This window comes from Colias eurytheme, chromosome 19, assembly GCF_061535395.1.
Source record: "Colias eurytheme isolate Ceu_HAF_F1 chromosome 19, ilColEury1 Martin Lab GWU primary, whole genome shotgun sequence".
NCBI classification, from domain to species: Eukaryota; Metazoa; Arthropoda; class Insecta; order Lepidoptera; family Pieridae; genus Colias; species Colias eurytheme.
In genome coordinates, this window is record NC_142998.1 from 6,773,604 (window position 1) to 6,794,833 (window position 21,230).

The window sequence follows — 21,230 nt, forward strand, 5'->3', positions numbered from 1 at the left end:
TCAAATGTACAAATTGTGTAAATCATTAATACCATTTTGCTATTGTAGTCACAATTCATTTTGTGTATTGAAAATTGAAATAAAAAACATGACGTCATTAACATAAACATTAATAATGCAATAACAATAGTTATATTTTGGAAGAAATAAAAACAGTGATGTCACCACCAAAAATACGTTATAAGTAATCCTTCTTTACTCAACGCAGTTATGGTTGGCACTATATTATGTAGTTATATCTAAACGAACGTTGTAAGATCAACTATCAACTGTTTGTTTGTCATCGACATAAATTTTGGCACTACTCCCGCTGGAGCAAAACATTATTCAGGTTACATGTGAAACTGCGCCGATTAATACCGGGCAAAGACCTCGTAAACACTTGTAACCTAATTTATTGAAATGGATATTCAGGCATCTAACATTATGAGTTCCTGGTATGATAGGCGATAGCCGATCATCTCGAGATTGCTAATTAAAAATTAAAAATTCAGTAATAATTAAAATTAATTAATTAAGAGTTAAGGTAACTAAGTACCTAGGTATATTAATACCTTTTTTTATTATTAATCGATGAGAAATTATTTTTAAGTTCATTAAAATCAATGCAATAATAATTATGGATTTATAATGCAATCAGTTATTAAAACTAATTTTATGAAAAAATCATGCACTCGTGCCGTAGATAATTTAAATCGTAAAACATTTATTATTTTATCTATAACTTCGTATTTATTGTTTTTCGCCACATCAATTCAATATAAGTATTAATTAATAAGAATTAACTTCAATTATAATAAAATTTAAAACTTGACACTGGCAAATAGTTCAGTCTCATCCAAATACGTTCGATCGACGATCACAAGAAAAAAATACGTGTGTCCTTTTTTATCTGTTGAAAAAAGTTTTAAAAATAATAGAGTTCTCTATGAGGTTCTCTCTTAGGGTTCTCTATCTTTTAAATAGCCTACTTGCCATAACAGAAAAAAAATTTACTTTCTGAGTTGTTTCGTTTTTTAGAACGTTTAAAACCACAGTTTAAAACTGTCAATTTGACTTTTTCTAGGAAATAAAATTATTATGAATCTGTAGTAAAATTTGAAAACTTCTAGAAGGCATTCAGAAATTCCAGGGATTGATATTCGCCGTTCGCGCTCTTATTAAAAACTGCCATAACATTTTTTAAATTCATTTTTTTTCTAATCAGAGTGCGTAAGTCTTTCACTAAAACAGGTGTTTGTCCTAAACAAGGTGAAAGGATGAAATCATACACAGACCAGTGTAGGAAATTGGATAAATTGCGTGGCAAGAGCTTTTTGTAATGAGTACACGGTATGTACAGTATCTATCAAAATATTATTTGATTCATTCAAGTAGGTTATTTTTTGTTATGTAAGTCGTATAAATCAGAGTTATCGTATCTATTTGTTTCGTAAATCTTTCTTGTTTTTCGCAAATTGAGAGGTGATAACAGATAGTGTTATCTGTTAGCAGAAAGTTTACAATTTAGTGGAAGTCAAGTATATGTATCAAGGTGTTGCATAATTTCATGGCCGACGTGATATTTAGCTCATTGTAATTTGTAGATGTTTGTAGTATATATCATGACACGAATGTTTGTGTTTACTTACAATTAGTACGAATTAGTTACAGGATATAGGTATGTACTTGGATTTCTCCTACCTATGTACAAGGAATTTTGGGTAAGATGTTCCTACTTACCTACTAATTGATATTATACTTTATAATTAGGTAATATCTTCGTCATAAAGGTAAGTACCTATTTGATATTAATTATATTTTGTAGTATTTTTTTGATTACTTACACAAATATTTTAAGACTCACATTTCCGTAGTTCATTAAAAAAATACATTTTCAAGTTACAAACCTGAAATAAAATATTGATAGGTATAAGTTCCTACATTTGTTTTCGTACGGTCATAAACCTTAATTTACAAAAAATAGGAGATAAAGCAAAATAGGCACTGATATGGAGTGTTTCCTGATTATCCATTTATCATTAAAAATGAAGTTAGAGGTTAAATCAACAATGTAATTTAAATAAAAATTACCGTCTCCGCCAACTTTCTGGTGATATGCTCGTTCTACTTTTGAGCCAGGCTTTTCGTATAGTTGCTATGGGAAGGCTTTCCCGGCGTAACAGCCATTTCAGTCGTGTCCGGGGTAGGGGTAAAGATGATTCTATGAACACATCACTATCCATTTTTTAACAAAACACCATTATAGTCAGATAGAATCTCCCCGTACAACAAATGCAACGCAGACACGAAAATTGGAATAACAAGGAACAGCGTAGAAATAGCTCGCAGTTTTCCGTACTGTGGGAATACGAACTCAAATAAAATTACATTTTCTTTAGTAATTACTTCATGTATCACGATCAAAACGCCGCATAGTCGGCATAACACTAGCGTTATTATTTCTTTCTTATCGCGCGCATTCGTTTCTTATTTGCATTGAGATATACGACCGAATAAATAAAGATCCGTGTGTTCTACCTAAAACTGAGTACTACATTCCTGCAAATAATTACAATTGTTTCAGATAACCTTTTGAACAGCAGGCGTTATTATAATATTTTTACGTAATAGGTACGTTATCTTCTATCGCATAGTAAGTAGCCTCGCAACACAAGGCAAACCAAATTTATTCGGAGCAAAATTGTTCCTTTGCATAATACATATACAATACGTAATATTAATTATTATTTAACGAACAACGCATTAATTATATTATAATAGCATAATTTGAGGTATTCATATTATTCGTTGTCTATTCAATATGTGGGATTATTTAAATTTGCATAAGAAAGTAATTTATAACAAAGCAACTGGCCATATAATTTTCTTTTTGCAATTACCTGGAGTTTTAAGGCTTAATTACGTGTACATCTCTATTTACAAGTCATAAATTTTTTAGATAAAAGTTTATCTTCAAAAAGTATTCAAATTTAATTAGGTACCACAATATAACCGGGCTGTATTATCTATAAGTTTAATGAAAACAAATGATATAATTTTTTAAACAATAACAAAGTACTTTTTTTCAAATACATCATTTAAAAACATGATTTCAATTAGGTACAAAATATACTGTGCTCGTAAATGATATTATATTTTGTATTCAGTAGAACCATGGACCCAATAATATTGGGTCCATGGTAGAACGAAACAGAAAACTGATTTATTCGTTATCTTGTCAAGGGATACATTTATTGAATAGATTTATTGCTTCTCAACACGAGTCAAAAACTAAAAAGGAATCGGTTATTGTTACATAAAAATCAACTGTCCGTTTCGCATATAATCCTTTGGTGGTCCCCAAAGTACGCTAGTAGGTACTGTTGATGAATAATTAATATCACTATTCGCATTCTAGTCATACGGTCGCCATTGTATTATTCAAGTCGGAAAGACAATAAAAAAAAATCCGTTAATAACCGAATAGAATACGAAAGACACACGAAAAACACTTGCCCAAGTCTATCTAAGGAAGATCAATTTATTAATACGAAAGTTAATAGTTCCTTTATTGATTTTCTTGTTCGTTTATTCATTATTCTTTATTCCGGTACACCCTTGATAACATTTTAAACTTGATTTATAATATTAAATTTGTTAAACCTAACATTTATTGAGATCTGTAAAGGTATCACTAAATGTAGTGCCATTTAAGATTTTTGTAAAAGAATAAAAGTCGTAATTTGCGTCATGAACACAATTACTATTGTATTTAATTAAGATATTGTTTATTTTTTGCGTGTTTGCTAAAATAAATGTTTTTATTACTATTACGTAGGTATACTCTGGAGATATAAAAATGATAATTTGTATAGGTAGTTACTTACGTAATGTCTATTGACTATTCTATGTACTAAAACTTTAGTGTCCAATTTATATTTTTACACTAAACTAGCGTTTTGCTATAAAAAGTAGACTCTATATAAAATTCTAGGCTATAATAATGTAAACCGTTATGTATTCTTGGGATAGTTCGATAGTAACATAGGATATTGACCTTTATCTTGCGCCAAATTTCAAATCAAACCGACCCTATTCCATAATAACCGTCAATCATCGTAACGGGTTATTTGGAGCATTTATGCATCAAATTTGGAAAACTAAATAATGCAATATTCACACCTTTTCCATAGGGTTTGATCAACTAGCGATAGTTTGCGATTTTGACACCGCTCAATGAAAATATATCGGCAAAAATCTATCGGGGTTGACAAACACATCTTAATACTATTATAAAGGCGAAAGTTTGTAAGGATGTATGGATGTATGGATGTATGGATGTTTGTTACTCTTTCACGTAAAAACTACTGAACCGATTACAATGAAATTTAGCACACATATAGAGGGTAACTTGGATTAACACATAGGATAGGTTTTATCCCGGAAATCCCACGGGAACGGGAACTATGCGGGTTTTCCTTTGAAAACGCGGGCGAAGCCGCGGGCGGAAATCTAGTTTTCTACATAAAATTAGTCAAGTAAACTTTTAATAAAATAACACTTATTTTAAACATAAATTTACTTGTATTAAGACAGGACAAACAGACCCCCAAATTATTTATTTGCACAGAATATCCATATATGTATTAGATATTCAATAGACAAGCAAATATCAACAGGTGTTGGCCAATAACATGAGCGTGTTGATATTCTGGTATTATCTATAAAATAAATGGCGATAGTACACTGTACACTACTGGCTAGACGCAATTAGTTGCTTACAAAGACAGGGTGGGAGGGTTGGAACAAAGCCAGAGAATTCATACAACACTGTATTGTTTTCAGTACTTTATATCTTAGCGGGAGAAGTATTATCAATGGTGCATCCTTTGACCGGTCATCACACTTGTGATTACGAAGTAACTATTCTCTAATCTGTGCTTGTGACGTGATACGTATTGTAGAAAAAATATTATACTTTATAAATCTATATATTTATATGTATCTACTCACAGGATAATTATAAAATTATAAAAAAAATACATTGCGTGGACTATAATTTGGTACTTTAATTTATTACGCATTATTTACTAAACTATCTAATTACTTACTAATTATTATTAAACAATAGGTATTTCATAAATTATTTCTAGAAAATAAAATCGTTTAACACGCAATTTATAGTTCAGTGATAAGGTGTTCAATAACAATTGTTAGCAAATTTTACTGCGATCGTGTTACCTCTACCAAAACGACATGCATTAAATTATAATTTCATTCGCCTTCATTTGATAAACGTACCCGTAAAGTAGTATCACAGTATTACCATTATTTCCTACAGTAGTGCGACGAATGTACTTGTGCAGAGAAACGGAGGGGAACTGGCGGGGGTCGGGCGACGCGGGCCGCGTAAAGCAAACACGCTTAGTTTGCTTTACCTAGCGCGAAAGGATGACGCAGTCGTATTTTTTGTGTAATAATTTTATTATACATAGGTAGGTACTTACATATTCTATTATGGCGCGCACAAACTGTTCGGTTTACGGATGTAAATCTACATTGAAATCCCAGAAGGAAACAATATTTCAGAAAGATTGTATTAATTGTATCTGTTGAATTAAAATCAAAGCTATGTATATGCTGTCCTCATTATTTTCTAATCAGATTGTACATCCCAATGCGAATGCATTACTTAGTTAAATGTTATAATATACAATTAAGAACATCCAAAAATAAAGTGTCCACGTAAATAATATTTAGCAGTGCAATATCTGTAATTATATATTTATGAACAAATAATTACATCAGATTTAATAATCGCAATTATTTTGAATGTAAATATGAATAAAGATTTCATCATAATATTAATAATCACAATTGTTTTATTTCCCATTTGTTGCAACCCTAGCGTATTTTCGTGTTGCAGCGTAATTACCTACGCTGGCGGCGGCATCGCGCGACATCAAAGGCGATTCCTTACTGTAGGAAATAATGGTAATACTGTGGTAGTATATTATGCACGACATTGTGGTATTTAACACACCATTACGTAAGACTGAATAATTATGTGTTTGCTTTTGATAAACGCAAAAAAATATTTATCCGAGTTTTAAAATTTTTTTATCAGTAACCTGCTTGCTAATTATTAGTTTCATACTATGTTAATTTTTTGATTTGCGACCAAAATTACTCATATTTTTGAAGTTCTTTATATTAATCTGTATTATAATATGTGTGTTTTTTTTCTAGACAAATCTAGATATATAGAGAGATAGATACTAAATTCACTACAGATGTAATGTGGATGTAAAAGCCCTAATGGGCTAATTTGAAAGGTTAGTTAAAAAAATACCGTAGTTGTATAAAACCTTCATTCAAATTAACACCCTGATTCGTGGCACGTTCAAAGTCTACGCTCATTAGAAAACTGCCTAACACACGCGAAGGCAGAGTTTGGCTTCGGACAACTTTTGAACGATGGTGAGTATAGTTGCTTATTGTTCTTCAATGTCAATCTCTTCAGCTTTATAATACAAGTCTTAGCTATAAGTATAGAATAAAACTTACTGTCCCGGGTAAACAGTGGAGGGTACCCGTAGATGGTGTCGGCGCGGTCGGTCGGCGTCGCTGCCGTCGGACGCCTCCTCGAGGCCGTGCGAACTGCCGGACCCACCAGCCGACCTATGATATATTATAATATTGATTAGGTACTTTTACATAGATATAAATAATATATATACATATATAGACATAAATTAGAATAATGTGTGTTTGCAAAGAGTACAGTGTTTTTCACGTAGTAGTTGTAGTCTGTAAAGATAATTGTTTCGTTTTGATTATTGGACAAATCGTCATAATCTATTTGTGACTGAATAATATCTGTTTTGGGAAGTCTAATAGATAATTTATTACTAATAGATATTTATTATTTTGTTCCTAACTATTTGGATATCGGATAAGATCGTCGAAAACTTCAAACATGTAAAAATATAATTATTAAGCTTGTAAAAAATATTCGGCATTGAAAATAAATATTTACCCAATAGAAGTTTATATTAGCATAACATTTTATGACTGGGAAATCAGCGGAATTGTTAGTTTATGTTATTATCTTGCGTACATGAAACGAAATTGAAAAGATAGCGACACGCAAAGCTTTTTTAGAGATTTGGTTACGTAAACTCGTACCTACTTTAGAGTTTAGACTGATTTACAAAAAAAATAACGGTATTAAAAATAAAAAACTTTTAATTTTATTCAATATGTTTAAAGAGGTATTCTAATTTAGTTAGTTAAGCGATAGAATATATTATCACATCAAATACGAATATAAATAAAAAAAAATAAGTAGTTTAAATTTATGTACTAGGTACATCAATAATTATTTAAATAAAAAGCAGAAGCTTTATTGATAATAATATAAGCGTTTTCTTATCTACCTTAATATACATAATATATTATCTACTTACCTTACAAAACATACATAATATTTATTTGAGATTAAACTTACCTTAAATAAAAGATAGGATAAGATTATAGGATAAGGCTTTATTCCAAAAATAATGTTTGACATAAGTATTTGAATGTGGTATTAAGAAATTACATTTAATAATTCCTTCTTTTTGCAATAAAGCCGCAAAAATAATAAACCATGCACCAGACATTAAAAACAACAAGATTTTGAACAGGCAAATAAACGATAAATAAATACACCCAAAATACGTGCTCCTAAAACCTTACATAATACAAAGCCTATAAGTATAATTATTATAATGTGAAAGAGAAGTGCTTGCATATATTCAGTACCTTGGCATTTTAAGCTCTGAAAAGCTGCAAGCAGGCGCTAATTCTCGATTACTAGATGGTATATGAACCTGGCGAACTCCATGCCGATTACCTAAAAATTTTGTACGCTAAGCTCTATGCACTCATATATAGGTATAATCATGTTAATATAAGGACATTTTATAATATCGTTAACACGTTTCATGCAAATGATTTTCATCTGTGTAGCATTGTTATGGCTTTAAGGTTGCAGGGCTATTGGTAATCTAATTTTGTACGTATCATACTTGGGCAATTTTTTATTTCAGTTATTTTTGATTGTGTACTATGTTTAACCAATTTGGATGAGAATAGTGATAATATTTTAATTACGGATGTAATCATTTCCATGGATTATCTAAAATTATGCTATCATTAGGTCTTGATGAAAATGCTTTCAGGAGAGGAATTAAATAGGACTTTAATTTTCATTCAAATTCTAGGGATAAATAGAACTACTAATTCATAATTTAAATCTGAATATCAAAATGACTTCTTTAATTTTTGCTACACTTACCGAAATATTCTCTTCAAGCGACTAATGACTTGATATTTTATGTACACTTTTATAGCACGAAATTTAATGATTTAAACTTATATTATTGGCACAGAAAACCATAATCCAGGATTGACATGATATAGGGATTAATTAATTTAATAACATGACACTATTCTTCAAAAACATATGATGATAACTGAATACTTCCAGGTTTGTCCGAGTTTAGCCAAACAATGTGGACTTGTAACACGTTCGATGACTTACAAGTTCATAGGATTATACCGATATAGACACTATTCAGACTTTATCGAGATAATATTCATTTTAAGTAGGTTATAATATTTAAACCATAATAACACTGCTTACACCTACTACGTAACAGAGTAGAGATTTAACACCTACGCTGCTTTATAATAAAACAGTTCACTTGATTAAATTTACACTTATTTATATAACCTAATACGCAATGAAAGAGTGCAATGTAATTTAATTTAGAAATTCTCCATTCGAAATATAGCAAACACCTGAATTTATGTGTATATTTTTCCTCATTAATTTGATGATGGTAACCGATTACTTAAGAACTTATTTTTATGAATTAAAATCCTTGAACGAAACGATTATTTAACTATAAGGTCAACAATCACACTATCCTCACTTCACTCGACTAAGGAATACGCATGTAATTCTAAAAAAACGTGGTATTATGGATTTTCATTGACTATCACCATTATTTTCCGTATATTTTCGCTCACAATATCACACACCATACTGTTACGATCCCCTACAAATCGTGGACATCATCTGGGTAAGGAGCCGACGTTTGAATAATAAGCCTTCAATGAGTATATTTTAAACTTAAATTTGTTTGCAGCACCCCTAGACCTAGAGAAACATGCGCCGTGGTGCATTGCGCATATTATTGATTGCAATCATATGTACAGCGAGCAAAATGGCGGCAATTTGATTTTCGTATTGTTGGAAATTGGAAAGTTCCCCAACTTAGGGAAGAGAACAGCATAGTGCAAGGAATGAAAAACTAGAATATGCGCATCTATTGACGATATTAATATTACGACAATTTTACATGATCTGGAGTAAAATAAGGGGAAGATATTTTGTGGAGCAATTTACTTATGCAATAAAAAAATAAAATGTTTTGTTTACCATATTTTAACATATTTTATACCTTGTGTGATTGCAAATTGCAATTTCCTGACATTTTTGCTATTTTACAAAATCTATGAACCAAATTCGTCGATAACAATCAAACGACTAGATGTTTTCATAAACAACACTTGCGGTAAGTATACATTTAAGCGCCCGTTACGCCTAGAGCCTCTCCAACCACTCTACCTCAGAGCTGGGACTGTATAATATATGTATTATAAGAAATTTGCTCTTGCTTTGTTCGGTATCAACTATCAAGTACAGTACGTCTAGCTCTTGACGTATATTCGATAAGAAAAATTAAATAATTTAGACCGGGAGATACTGACACAAAATTTCGAGTCATTTGTAACAGGATGGCGGTTCTACAGGGGTCTTAGTACGCAATGATAAAAAGAAAAATGATGGTGTGATCACTGGTATCGGTGGTTTAGTCGCGTGGGCGTTAGCCGAACTCGTCGGAAAAATAGCGAAAGTCAAACGATTTGTAACACAAAAATTTTAGTATTTACCGATAGCCCATAAAAAAGAAGTAGGCGGTAGTGTCATGCCATACTTTTCCGGTGTGACTTACAGCCCGCCATACCGATGCGAATATGTTGATTTAAATAAAACAATTATTCAACCATTTGTACCAGGCTAACTTTTGCACAGGTAACCATCGTCGTGCAGCCATTTACGAAAATCGCCATGCCATACTTTTCGGACGATTCCAAATGGTCGCCATACCGCCGAAAATCTGCAAAAAAAATTTATTTCGCCAAACTTTTTGTACCAGTATTGCATTTGGATTTTTGGAGAGTATTTGATAAAATGTGACCATTATTATATTTGCCATACTTCTAGTAGGGGGAAAAAGTGCTGTCATACTTGAAAAATTAATTTAGTATTAATTTATATAAGTGAAGATTTCCAACACCTAGATCTTTGAAATTTTGTATTTATATTCTTTGATCCTCAAACTTCCAGGAAAAATAAGTGCCATACTGTTACAAATCGTTTGACTTTCGCTATTTTCCGACGAGTTCGACTAACGCCCACGCGACTAAGCCGCCGGTACCAGCGTTCACACCATCATTTTTCTTTTTGTCATTGCGTACTAAGAACCCTGTAGAACCGCCATCCTGTTACAAATGACTCGAAATTTTGTGTCAGTATCTCCCGGTCTAATTTCCAAATATAAATGTAGGGTTATGAATTTCATGTTTCAGGATTTAGATCTACTATATCGAGGTGAAACAGGTGACAGATGGTAAATCATCAAACTTTATGTGATCACCTCATTAAAAAACCTTTATTTCCGATGTATTTATAAATGTAGAGCTATGGATTTCATATTTTACAATGTATAAGCTATCGAGGTGAAACAGGTAGAAAATGGTAAATCAGCAAATATCTTTATTTAAATTCCCAAAATAAAAAAATGAATTTTCTATTTTTTCTAGTGTGTATCATACAGTGTCTTCTTATATTATAATAATAAGCATCGTGATAGTTAATGTGTGACTTATGTACTTAACTAGATATTTGATTACTTCTTTATTTGATTCTTAAGCCACACCAAACAAAACAAATCAACGAGGGGTCATCGATAGATAATACTACTACTACTACCATAGTATATTATTATTAGTCTGTGCTACTACTAATAAAATAATTTCTAAAATTACCTTACAGTATTACCTTAGGCGCAGATATGTTGAGTGGTGACATAACATGAATCGGAATGTAAGTGGGAGTGGTATGGTACCACAAAATAATGTTCTTTTAGTCTATTTTAATTTTTGACCATTTTATTTATTACTTGTGTTTATTATGCATTACAGTTTGAATTTAGTTCTGTGTGTGGCAAGACATTCCGTCCGTGTTTCTAAGATTGTGCTTAAAATTAAAAATATTTTTTGCCCGCTTTGGATTTGAACTCTGGTTTCGCGGATCGTAGTGCCCGACGGTTGCGACTTCGAGCTATTCATGCTAAGAGACTTTACGCGAAATAAGTGAACGTATTTAGCTTTGTACGACGTTCTATTGTCGCCTGTGCTTACAACCTTCGGCATGAATTGCAAACGTTGTAGCGAATTAGTGTCTGATGGAGCATTTTGTTCGAGCTGCCGTTCCTCATATCATTTTCATTGTGCTACTTTAACGGAAATCGGCTGGCGTAGGCTCGGGTGCGAAAGACAGAGTGCGTGGTGTTGTTCGGAGTGTAGAAATTTAGCTGCATCTGGTGAAGTCGCTAAACCCAGCGAAGAACCTTCTTCATATCAACTTTCTTTAAACCGAATTGAGGAAATGCTCTCGACTCTCTCTTCGTTGCCTGATAAGGTCGAAAAATTAAGAAACGATCTTAATGACTTAACGAGCAAAATTAATCCCAATGTTATTGAAGATATGTATAAAAGAATCGAAGATATTGACATTAAGTTATCCTTAGTAGACAGATTGAACGAAGATATCCAGAGGTTGAAATCGCAAGTTAAGGGTTTCGAGGGACGGTTGCAAAAGTATGAAGTGGATTCAGTAAAGAGTCGTGATATTATAAACAACCTTCAAACGACTGTTACATCTCTCGAACGAGAATCCAAGCGTAATGAACAAAAAAGTAGATTTTTGAACGTGGAAATAGTTGGAATACCTGAAGAATCAAACGAAAATCTTCTTCAAGTTTTTTTGCGTTTGGCATCAGCTATTAATTGTGATCTTAATAAGGAGGACATTGAATTTATTACTCGCGTTCAGTCATTCAGAGAGAAGAGGGACTCCCCACGTAAAATTGTCGCTAAATTAAGAGATAAACTTACTAAAGATACATTAATAAGCAATTTCAAGAAGTGTAATAAAACTAAGAGTATTATGTCGCATGACCTCGGCTTTACCGGTAACGCATTGAAGATCTTCATAAACGAACACCTCACCGTGGCAAATAAAATTTTATTAAATACATGTAAAAAACGTGCCAAAGAGAGGAATATTAAGTTCGTATGGATTAAAAACTGTACCATATACATACGCGCAAACGAGAAGACTCCAGCCAAAGTTATATCTTCCGAAGATGATTTAAAAAATTTTTTAGATTCCAAATTGTAGAAAATTTCTGTTTGTTTATGTTTAAAATTTTAATTTTAGAACTTACCCTATATAACACATATTCACAACTTAACACAAATCCACTCTCATATTTACACATAAAAATTAATCATACATATTATAATAATTTTATTTATTTATCTAATAGATTTAAACATACTTTTACATACCAAATTGTAGAAATTTTCTATTTGTTTTTGTTTACAATTTACAAGTTAAAACTTACCTCTTATTACACATATTCACAGTTTTATACAAATCCAAACTTATATTTACACTTAAAAACTAATCATAAATCTCATACATATTTAACTTATCGACCTAATTTGACTCCAGTTTTTAATATTAAAGTGTTGTTCGATCAATTATCAATTATTCATAACTCCATAATTTTGCATAACCATGTTTACTTCAGATCTTTAAAAGGTTTCTCTCCGCTGATTTACTCTGTTCGTGCGCAATGGACATTGACCTTGACGACATTTTTTAGAACTGCCCGCGAGACTTTTAATATTTTTTGTAACGATCTTGCAATTCTTTGTCGCGAATTTTTAATTAGTTATTATTCGTATATTATAATAAAAGCCGTGTTAGTAATCAATATGTTTTACATTACCGAGTTATTTGTTTCTATTGTAATTAAAGTTTTAATTGATCATATAGTTGCATTTATTGAGATCGTTTGTTATTTTGTTTATTTCATTCTATTTCAATGGCTTCCAGAAATAAGGATATAATTAGAATTTATTATCAAAACGCTCGTGGTTTACGTACTAAATTACCGGAGTTGCACAGAAACATTTTGTTGAACAATTATGATCTAATTATAATCACAGAAAGTTGGTTATGCGACGGAATCTTAGACTCGGAAATTTGCGATTCTCGCTACGAGGTTTTTAGATGCGATAGAGAACACAATAGGAAAGGCGGTGGCGTATTAATCTGCATTAAAAGAAATTACAATGCTCTCATCACTCAAAATGTTCAGTGTGGTAATGTAGAAAGTGTATGGCTCTCAATGTCGTGTGAGACGTTTGAGGGTAAGGTGGATCTTCACATTGTTGCCGCTTACCTGCCTCCTTCGTCAGATCTGCCTAATCTCTTAAGATCTCTCAGTTCTACGTTGCTTTCAATTTATGACAATTACCCCAATGATAATTATTTAGTTATTGGTGATTTTAATTTACCATTTATTTCTTGGGTGGATAGATTTAACTACAACATTAACAATTATTGCAATTCAGATCTTTTAGAAGCCACTTTGGGTTTTTTAAATCTAACTAATTTAATGGGTATGGGTCAGTTTAACAATACACCTAACTGTTGTGGAAATATTTTGGATCTAGTTTTTTCTAATTTAAGTATTAACTGTCAGGGCATTACTTCTAATTTCTTAATCAACATGGATAGATATCATAGTCCACTATTCATTACAATTTACGACATTAATAATAAGCCGTTACGACCGCAGTTTGGTAGAATAAAAAAGTTTTTTAAAGCGGATTACGATGCTATCAACTTAGAATTATGGAAATTTAACTGGGATGAAATTTTAAATTCTGGTTCAGTTGATGATGCTACCAGTAATTTTTATACTATTTTAAGCTCATTAATAGATAGATACGTGCCTTCAGTTCGTATTTCTTCGCGTCGGCGTTATCCTAAATGGTACACTCCGGCTTTAATAAATATCATAAAAGAAAAATTTAAATTTCACTCTAAATGGAAAAAATTCAAGAATCCTATCGATTATTCAACCTTTTCACTACTCAGAGCTAGAGTAAAAGAATTAAAAGTAGAAGCACACTCAAATTATCTCTTACGATGTCAAAATTCTATTAAATCTTCTCCTAAGGAATTTTGGACTTATATCAAGAACAAACGTATGAATTCTAGCTATCCATGTTGTATGTCTTATCGTGGACATATGTTAACTTCGGGAAAAGATATGTGTTCGGCATTTAGCGATTTCTTTCAATCTGTTTTTCGACCAGATGTTTCTTCTGATCTTGTGAATCCTATTGTTGAGTCAAATCTTGCCGACTGTATTTGTTCTATATTGATTACTGACAAGGAAATAAAAGCATTATTCAGAGAGCTTGATGGTCGGAAGGGTGCTGGGTCTGATGGAATACCTGCAATTTTTGTCAAAAAATGTCAGTCTAGTTTAGTTATACCCTTACGTTTACTCTTCCAGCGTTCTTTAAACGAAGGAGTCTTTCCTAAATGCTGGAAGGAAGCTTTAATCATACCCATACACAAAAAAGAATCTAAAAATGAAATAACGAATTACAGAGGTATATCTTTACTTAACATATTTGCGAAAATGTTAGAAAAAATTGTACATAAACACTTATATAGCTCAACAATTAATTGCATCCCTTCCAACCAACATGGCTTTGTTAAGTCGCGTAATGTCACAACGAATTTATTAGAATTAACACAATTTGTGAATAGTAGCATGAATGAAGGAGTGCAGGTGGACGTGCTTTATACGGATTTTGAGAAAGCATTCGATAGAGTCAGTTATAATATATTAATTCGCAAGCTATACGCGGTTGGCATCAGAGGGAATCTCCTTAGGTGGTTGGAATCGTACATTCGAAATCGTAGTCAGTCTGTTATCTTGGGAGGCTATAGATCTGACTTTGTTGATGTCACTTCCGGAGTCCCCCAAGGCTCGCACCTCGGTCCCTTATTGTACAACATTTATTTATTTGATATTGATACTTGTTTCAAAAATTCAAAATTTCTGCTTTATGCAGATGACAAGAAAATTTTTAGAAAAATTTCAACTCCTCAGGACTGCCTCTTGCTTCAGGACGATCTTAATAGGCTTACCAATTATTATAAATTAAACAAAATATCAGTAAACACAAATAAATGCCAAAAAATAACCTTTTCTCGAAATAAGGCTACTAAAATTATATGTTTTGACTATAAAATTAGCAACGAAATTATTCCATCCGTTACGTCAGTAAGGGACCTAGGTGTGATCCTCGACGACAAACTTAGTTACCGCATGCACATTGAATTAATATCTCAAAAAGCCTACAAAAATTTAGGATTTGTTTTGAGGCAAGCGGAACCCTTTGATGATTCGGCATGTTTGAAAGTTTTGTACTACGCGTATGTACGTAGTATTCTTGAGTTTGCCAGCGTTATTTGGCGTCCAAGTTATAAATGTCATATAACTAAATTGGAAAAGCTTCAAAAGGTATTTGTAAATAGAATGAAATATAAAAATAAACAACATGATTTAACCTATTCACAAGCTTGCTCTCACTATAAAATCAATACCTTGGAGGATCGTAGAGATGTAATCGACCTTATGTTATTGTATGATATTGTCAATAATAACTTTGATTTTCCTGTTGCTTTAGAATACTTACAATATCGTGCGCCATCACAACGTACTCGTCATACGCCTCTCTTTAATGTCCCAGCAACCTCTACTAATTACCTCAAACATTCACCCTTTCTGAGAATTCCGAATAATTATAATAATAAATTCTCCTTGGCAGATCCCTTTCAATTATCTCGCTCTAAGTTTAAAAAACTAATACTACAGCTTATTGACCAAAATTTGTAAAGAAATTCACAAACAACACACACACACACACACACACACACACACACACACTCACACACACTTACAATCGCACTTGTACTCACTCATGTTTATTGTTACCTTTTTATTTAACTATAATTATATATAATATATAATATAGGGTTTGTAATTGTTAATATCGTTCTTTATCTTTATACTTTGCTCACTCACAGTATTATGTATTGTTATTGGTGTACCTTTTAATTGGCGTATTGAATTGTTAATGTAATACCTAGTGTAAGTTTAGCTGTAAGGTACCTTTACATAAATAAATAAATAAATAAATAAATAAATAAATTATGCTGTAAATACTATATTAATGTAATTTTCACTAGTGCGATTTCTTTATTCATATTATTTTAATCATTAAAATCAAATATAAGATAAGAAAGAAAGAAATGATTTGGTAGATGCTACATAAAACTCGAGGTAAGAGGGAGGAAAAACATTTCTTTTCCCTTTGAAATTGCATACTTTGGTTGCATAAATCGAACTCATTGGTCTCTCAACTGCCAATAGGTAAGTACATGTAAGTAATAAGTAAGTAAAACTTGTTTGCTTTACCTATAGAAATGGTTGCAAAAATTAAGTATTAATTATATATATATATATATATGTATTATGTTCTTTCGTCCATTTTTCATTGGAATAAAGTTAAAATAGTTTTATACTTAAATTGTTAATATTTTCTGTTAGATATTACTTACCTAGGTATGTTATGTATCGTGTCTTGTCATAAAATATTATCTGCTCATATTTTCAAAAGACGATCATTAAAATTCATTACCAATCGAACACGCCTTCTTATTATTCAACATTTACTGTCGTATCATTCTTTTAAGGGTCAAGGCAAAGATCAGATCAATAATTCAATCTCGAAGAACAATACAATGTGCAGGATAAGGTGAGATTTTAACATCACATGTTTAAATTTTGGCCTTTGATTGCTGAAAAAACGAGGATTTTTGTGGTAGATTTTATTTTATAATTTAGTTTTTATAAGGAATTTTAGCATAATTCGATGTTACAAATATTTGCATAGCTTAAATTACAATTAATTTCAATAGAAATCGCCTCCTAGTTAGATTGACTTGTGGGCTAAAGCCGAAGGGTCCCGGGTTCGCCTTCTGGTAGACAAAAACTATTTTAAAAGTGTTTGTGTTGTTAAGTACATTAAGATAGGTGAATAAAAATAGGTAACTCCATTCATAGGTATACCTAGTTGATAGTACCCAGATAAATTCAATCTAATAGATATACATAATATTATCCATTCAAACTTCAAAGGTGTAACGTGTAACGGTTAAGCAGGAAGTCGACATTGTATAAGTTATGTCCCAATTCTCAATTTTAAAATGCTTTTAGCGAAAGCACCCACACAAGTAGCTATTTTTAGAAATGAAGGTTATTGTTAAGATAAAGAGTTTATGTAAATATTTATTTAGTTTATGTTAAACTGTGATTTTATATAATTATACCTATGTATTTGATGTCTCTATCAATAGCTGAAGAACTCATTGACGCCAATAAACATCTACTAGGTACCTAACAAAAATGGCATATTAAGAAATAGTTCTTCAAAGTAAGTAGGTAATTCAAATCGACATAATTTATATTATAAATAGTCAGATAACTGACTATTTATAATATAAATTATGTCAATATAATATAAATTCCGCAAAGAAAGATGTAAGTATCTCGTATGTAAATGTAAACGTATGAAAGTTTGTGAGGATGGCTAAACTGCTGACGGGGTTGGTATGAATATTACAAAGATACATTACACACACATTTAGCATAGTCTGGACTCTGGATATTAAAGCAAGCGAATGAAGTCGGGAGCTTATCTAAAATGTAGGAATATATCCTTACGTTAACATTAGAGATGGCACAATGCATTGCGCCGATCCACTACGCGCTTGTAAGGAGAGCCGTTGGCACATATCTGGCATGGTCATATAACTTAGATCTGGAATAAAAGTATGATTAGGGTAATTACATATATAGGTATACCTACCATTCAAACACAAACATTAAATCTAAACCAATTTTTTTTTTATTTATATAGATTGAGGTTCGGAAAGCACTTCAACACAGAAGAGCCGAGCGTCGCGTCGGCAAGAAACTCAAATTATTTAACATTTAACTATGAATAATCAAATCATTCAATTCTCAAAATCTCTAAGTACTTACTTACTCAAATTTTCACACGCAATGTCTTGAGGAAACTATATTTACCGAACGTAGGTATAAATATTAAATATTAGGTACTTATTGATAATTGAAATCGAATGAGTTATGGGACCTACGTACAAGATACAAGAAAGAATTCCATCAATTGGCCTATTTCAGTATTCTCAGAAAGAAAAAGTTATTCCAATGTAACAACAAATGTAGGTATAAATGTGTAACGGTTTAATTATTTTTTCGTAGAATATGCAATATTGATTCTGAGCCAAAATTTTGTTGTGTGATTTTTCCTGTTTGAATCAGTCAAAAGCTATGTTCCTCATAAAGAGAAATTACGAACAATCAAAAGTTCATTCATCAAAGAGTAGAATTAGTTATAGGCGCTATTGCGAAAAATCATACTAATGAGGTAAATTGGAAATTCCAAAAGTGCATCCTATCCTATCCTGCTAATATTATATTTATGTGAAAGTTTGTGAGGGTGGAAGTACCTATGTTTGTTACTCTTTCACGCAAATACTATTAAACCGATTACAATGAACTTTAGCACACATATAGAGGGTAACTTAGATTAACACTTAGGATAGGTTTTATCCCGGAAATCCCACTGGAACGGGAACTATGCAGGGCTAGTGAGTTAGTGACTCATAATGCTCATTCGTGCGAAAAAAAGAAAATTATTTTAGTTTTTCGTTAATAACTTAAACGTCGCTACATGATGCTATAACCATTTTCAACACCAACCAGCACTCTATAGTGCTATGCGGAGGTTGGTGTTGATATATAGATATAGATCTAAATAATTAAATCATATTTTTTATTAGCTCACTATGTATCATATTCCAACCAAAAAAGTGTTGATTGACAGGAATTTAGTTTTTTTTTTCAATTTCTACATTTTTTCGGGTTATATTTTTTTAATAAATTTTATCCAGTGATAGTATTAATATCCATTCAATTATCCATAAAATGTGCAGATTTAGGGTTACCAATCGTGTACAGTTGCTCAAGGCAAAACATTTTTTTCGATCATAGAGCGCTCTAATTCTTTGCATAATGAGTACTTAGTAGTCCGGGATACATCGCCCATTTTTGCAAGTGATTACTATCAAGCTAATTTTTCGTAAGTAGCTTTATTTTGCCCAATAATTTCATGTACAAAACTCTCGATTGTGGTAGCTACCAGAGGAAACAAGGATAAAATATTTTGATTTGATGGTTCTCAAATATTAATTACTAACTGAATGTTTTTTTTGTTCAATCTCAAGATAATTATCTAAATTATTCGAAAAAATATTTGTCCTACAAAATCTATGGTTTGATCAAAGAGTCCCCCTTTCCAATGTGTATCGATAACGAAGTCATCATAAATGATTACTAACCAGCTGATTTTTTTATTTTCACTTATTTAATACTTATTTAATTCAACAGACGTATTGTCCTACAAATTGCGTAATAAATATTTGAGAACCGTCAAATCAAAAATTTTTATCCTTGTTACCTCTGTAAGCTACCACAATCGAGAGTTTCGTACATGAAATTATTGGGCATCTCATCAAAATAAAGCTACTCACGAAAAATTAGCTTGATAGTAATCACTTGCAAAAATGGGCGATGTATCCCGGACTATAGTGGAATAAAAGTTATTCAAATCAAACTCCATAAATTATATTACATACCATTATCAACAGCACTACACAGGCCCGCGTCAGACACGGAGCGGCCCCTGGCCCTCAGCCCTGATTGCTTCCTGAAGTACGACCAGCGCCGGGCTACCGCCGACCGGAGCAGCCGATTAAATCTAACATTCCACATTTCACTATATCATACATGAAAAAAATATTTAATCACATATCAAAACATTACTTAATTTTGTAAATCATCCATTGCTACAATTTCTCTTTAATAATTACGAATAATAGGTTTTTCTGTTTTTTTTTTTATTTAATCCTTTTCAATTGGATTTAAACTTTATGCACTGCAAAATTTTGTATCAATTTAATAAAAATATAAATGAAACTAACTACTGGAAATCGAAGAGAAAAAATTAAATTACGTGTCGCAACTGCAGCTGTTTCTACGAAAATTGTATATTCTCAGAGCTTAGGTAAATAGAAATAAGTATTCTTTTGTCTTTGAATTAATCCTATTGTATAACGTGCCATCATAAAACTAAAGTTTAAAAAAGGAAAAACCTTTTTTAATATTATATTTATAAAACTAAAAATTATAAAAACAACGTACCTACTCATCGCGTGCGTAAAAGCTTACCTATTTCGTTAAAAGTTCTGCCAACTGCCGTACGTCAAATTTCATGTAATTCATAAATATTTTGCTACTCTTTTAAAGAAAGATACTTTAGAAGCAATAAACAGAAGATTAACAGAAAATATCCACGTTGCTGTAAATATTTATCTATTAGCCTCTGAAATATGTAGAGATGGTAAACATGTGACGTCTGACGATAAAAATTTGAATACACATGATTACAGAAAGTTTAATTACTATATATATCTACATAATTATACCTTTCCGATAGTTTATGTAAGATTCCTTAATCTATAGAAGAATAACGCGATTATTCACTATATTATTTATGAGATAACCTACTTTGAATTAGTTAAAATGTAATTACTTTTTCAATGGAGTATCAGAGCTTTCAGACGCACTCGATGATGTAGAGGCATCGCTGGTGGCCGAGCTCACATGACGGCACTCTTGAAAACTAGCACTTTTACGGACTCTCGCCCTCATTTTTAACACGATATTTACACTGTAATAAAGCTATTCAAACTTCTTGAAGTCAATACAACATTAGTTGTACGTTTTCAGTGTTATACTAAGATTTGGGGTGATCACAAGCGAATA

General features: G+C 31.7%; 1 protein-coding gene across 1 annotated transcript; it reads right to left on the reverse strand.

The window, feature by feature from the left end:
- Nucleotides 1-6,545: 6,545 nt before the first annotated feature.
- Nucleotides 6,546-20,177, reverse strand: LOC149900226 (uncharacterized). The gene is made up of 3 exons (XM_090113402.1): nucleotides 20,042-20,177; nucleotides 18,045-18,141; nucleotides 6,546-6,663 (listed from the first exon to the last, which is right to left on the reverse strand). The coding sequence occupies exons 1-3, from the start codon at nucleotides 20,175-20,177 to the stop codon at nucleotides 6,546-6,548; spliced, it is 351 nt and encodes a 116-aa protein (XP_089969528.1).
- Nucleotides 20,178-21,230: the final 1,053 nt, after the last annotated feature.

Bases quoted from the DNA above. Each gene is read 5' to 3' on its own strand.
- LOC149900226 (XM_090113402.1), bottom strand. From the start codon at position 20,177: ATGTGGAATGTTAGATTTAATCGGCTGCTCCGGTCGGCGGTAGCCCGG. The intron at 18,142-20,041 runs GTATGTAATATA...CTTTTATTCCAG, and splicing joins GTGTAGTGCTGTTGATAATG to ATCTAAGTTATATGACCATG. The intron at 6,664-18,044 runs GTAAGGATATAT...AATATATCATAG, and splicing joins GTGCCATCTCTAATGTTAAC to GTCGGCTGGTGGGTCCGGCA.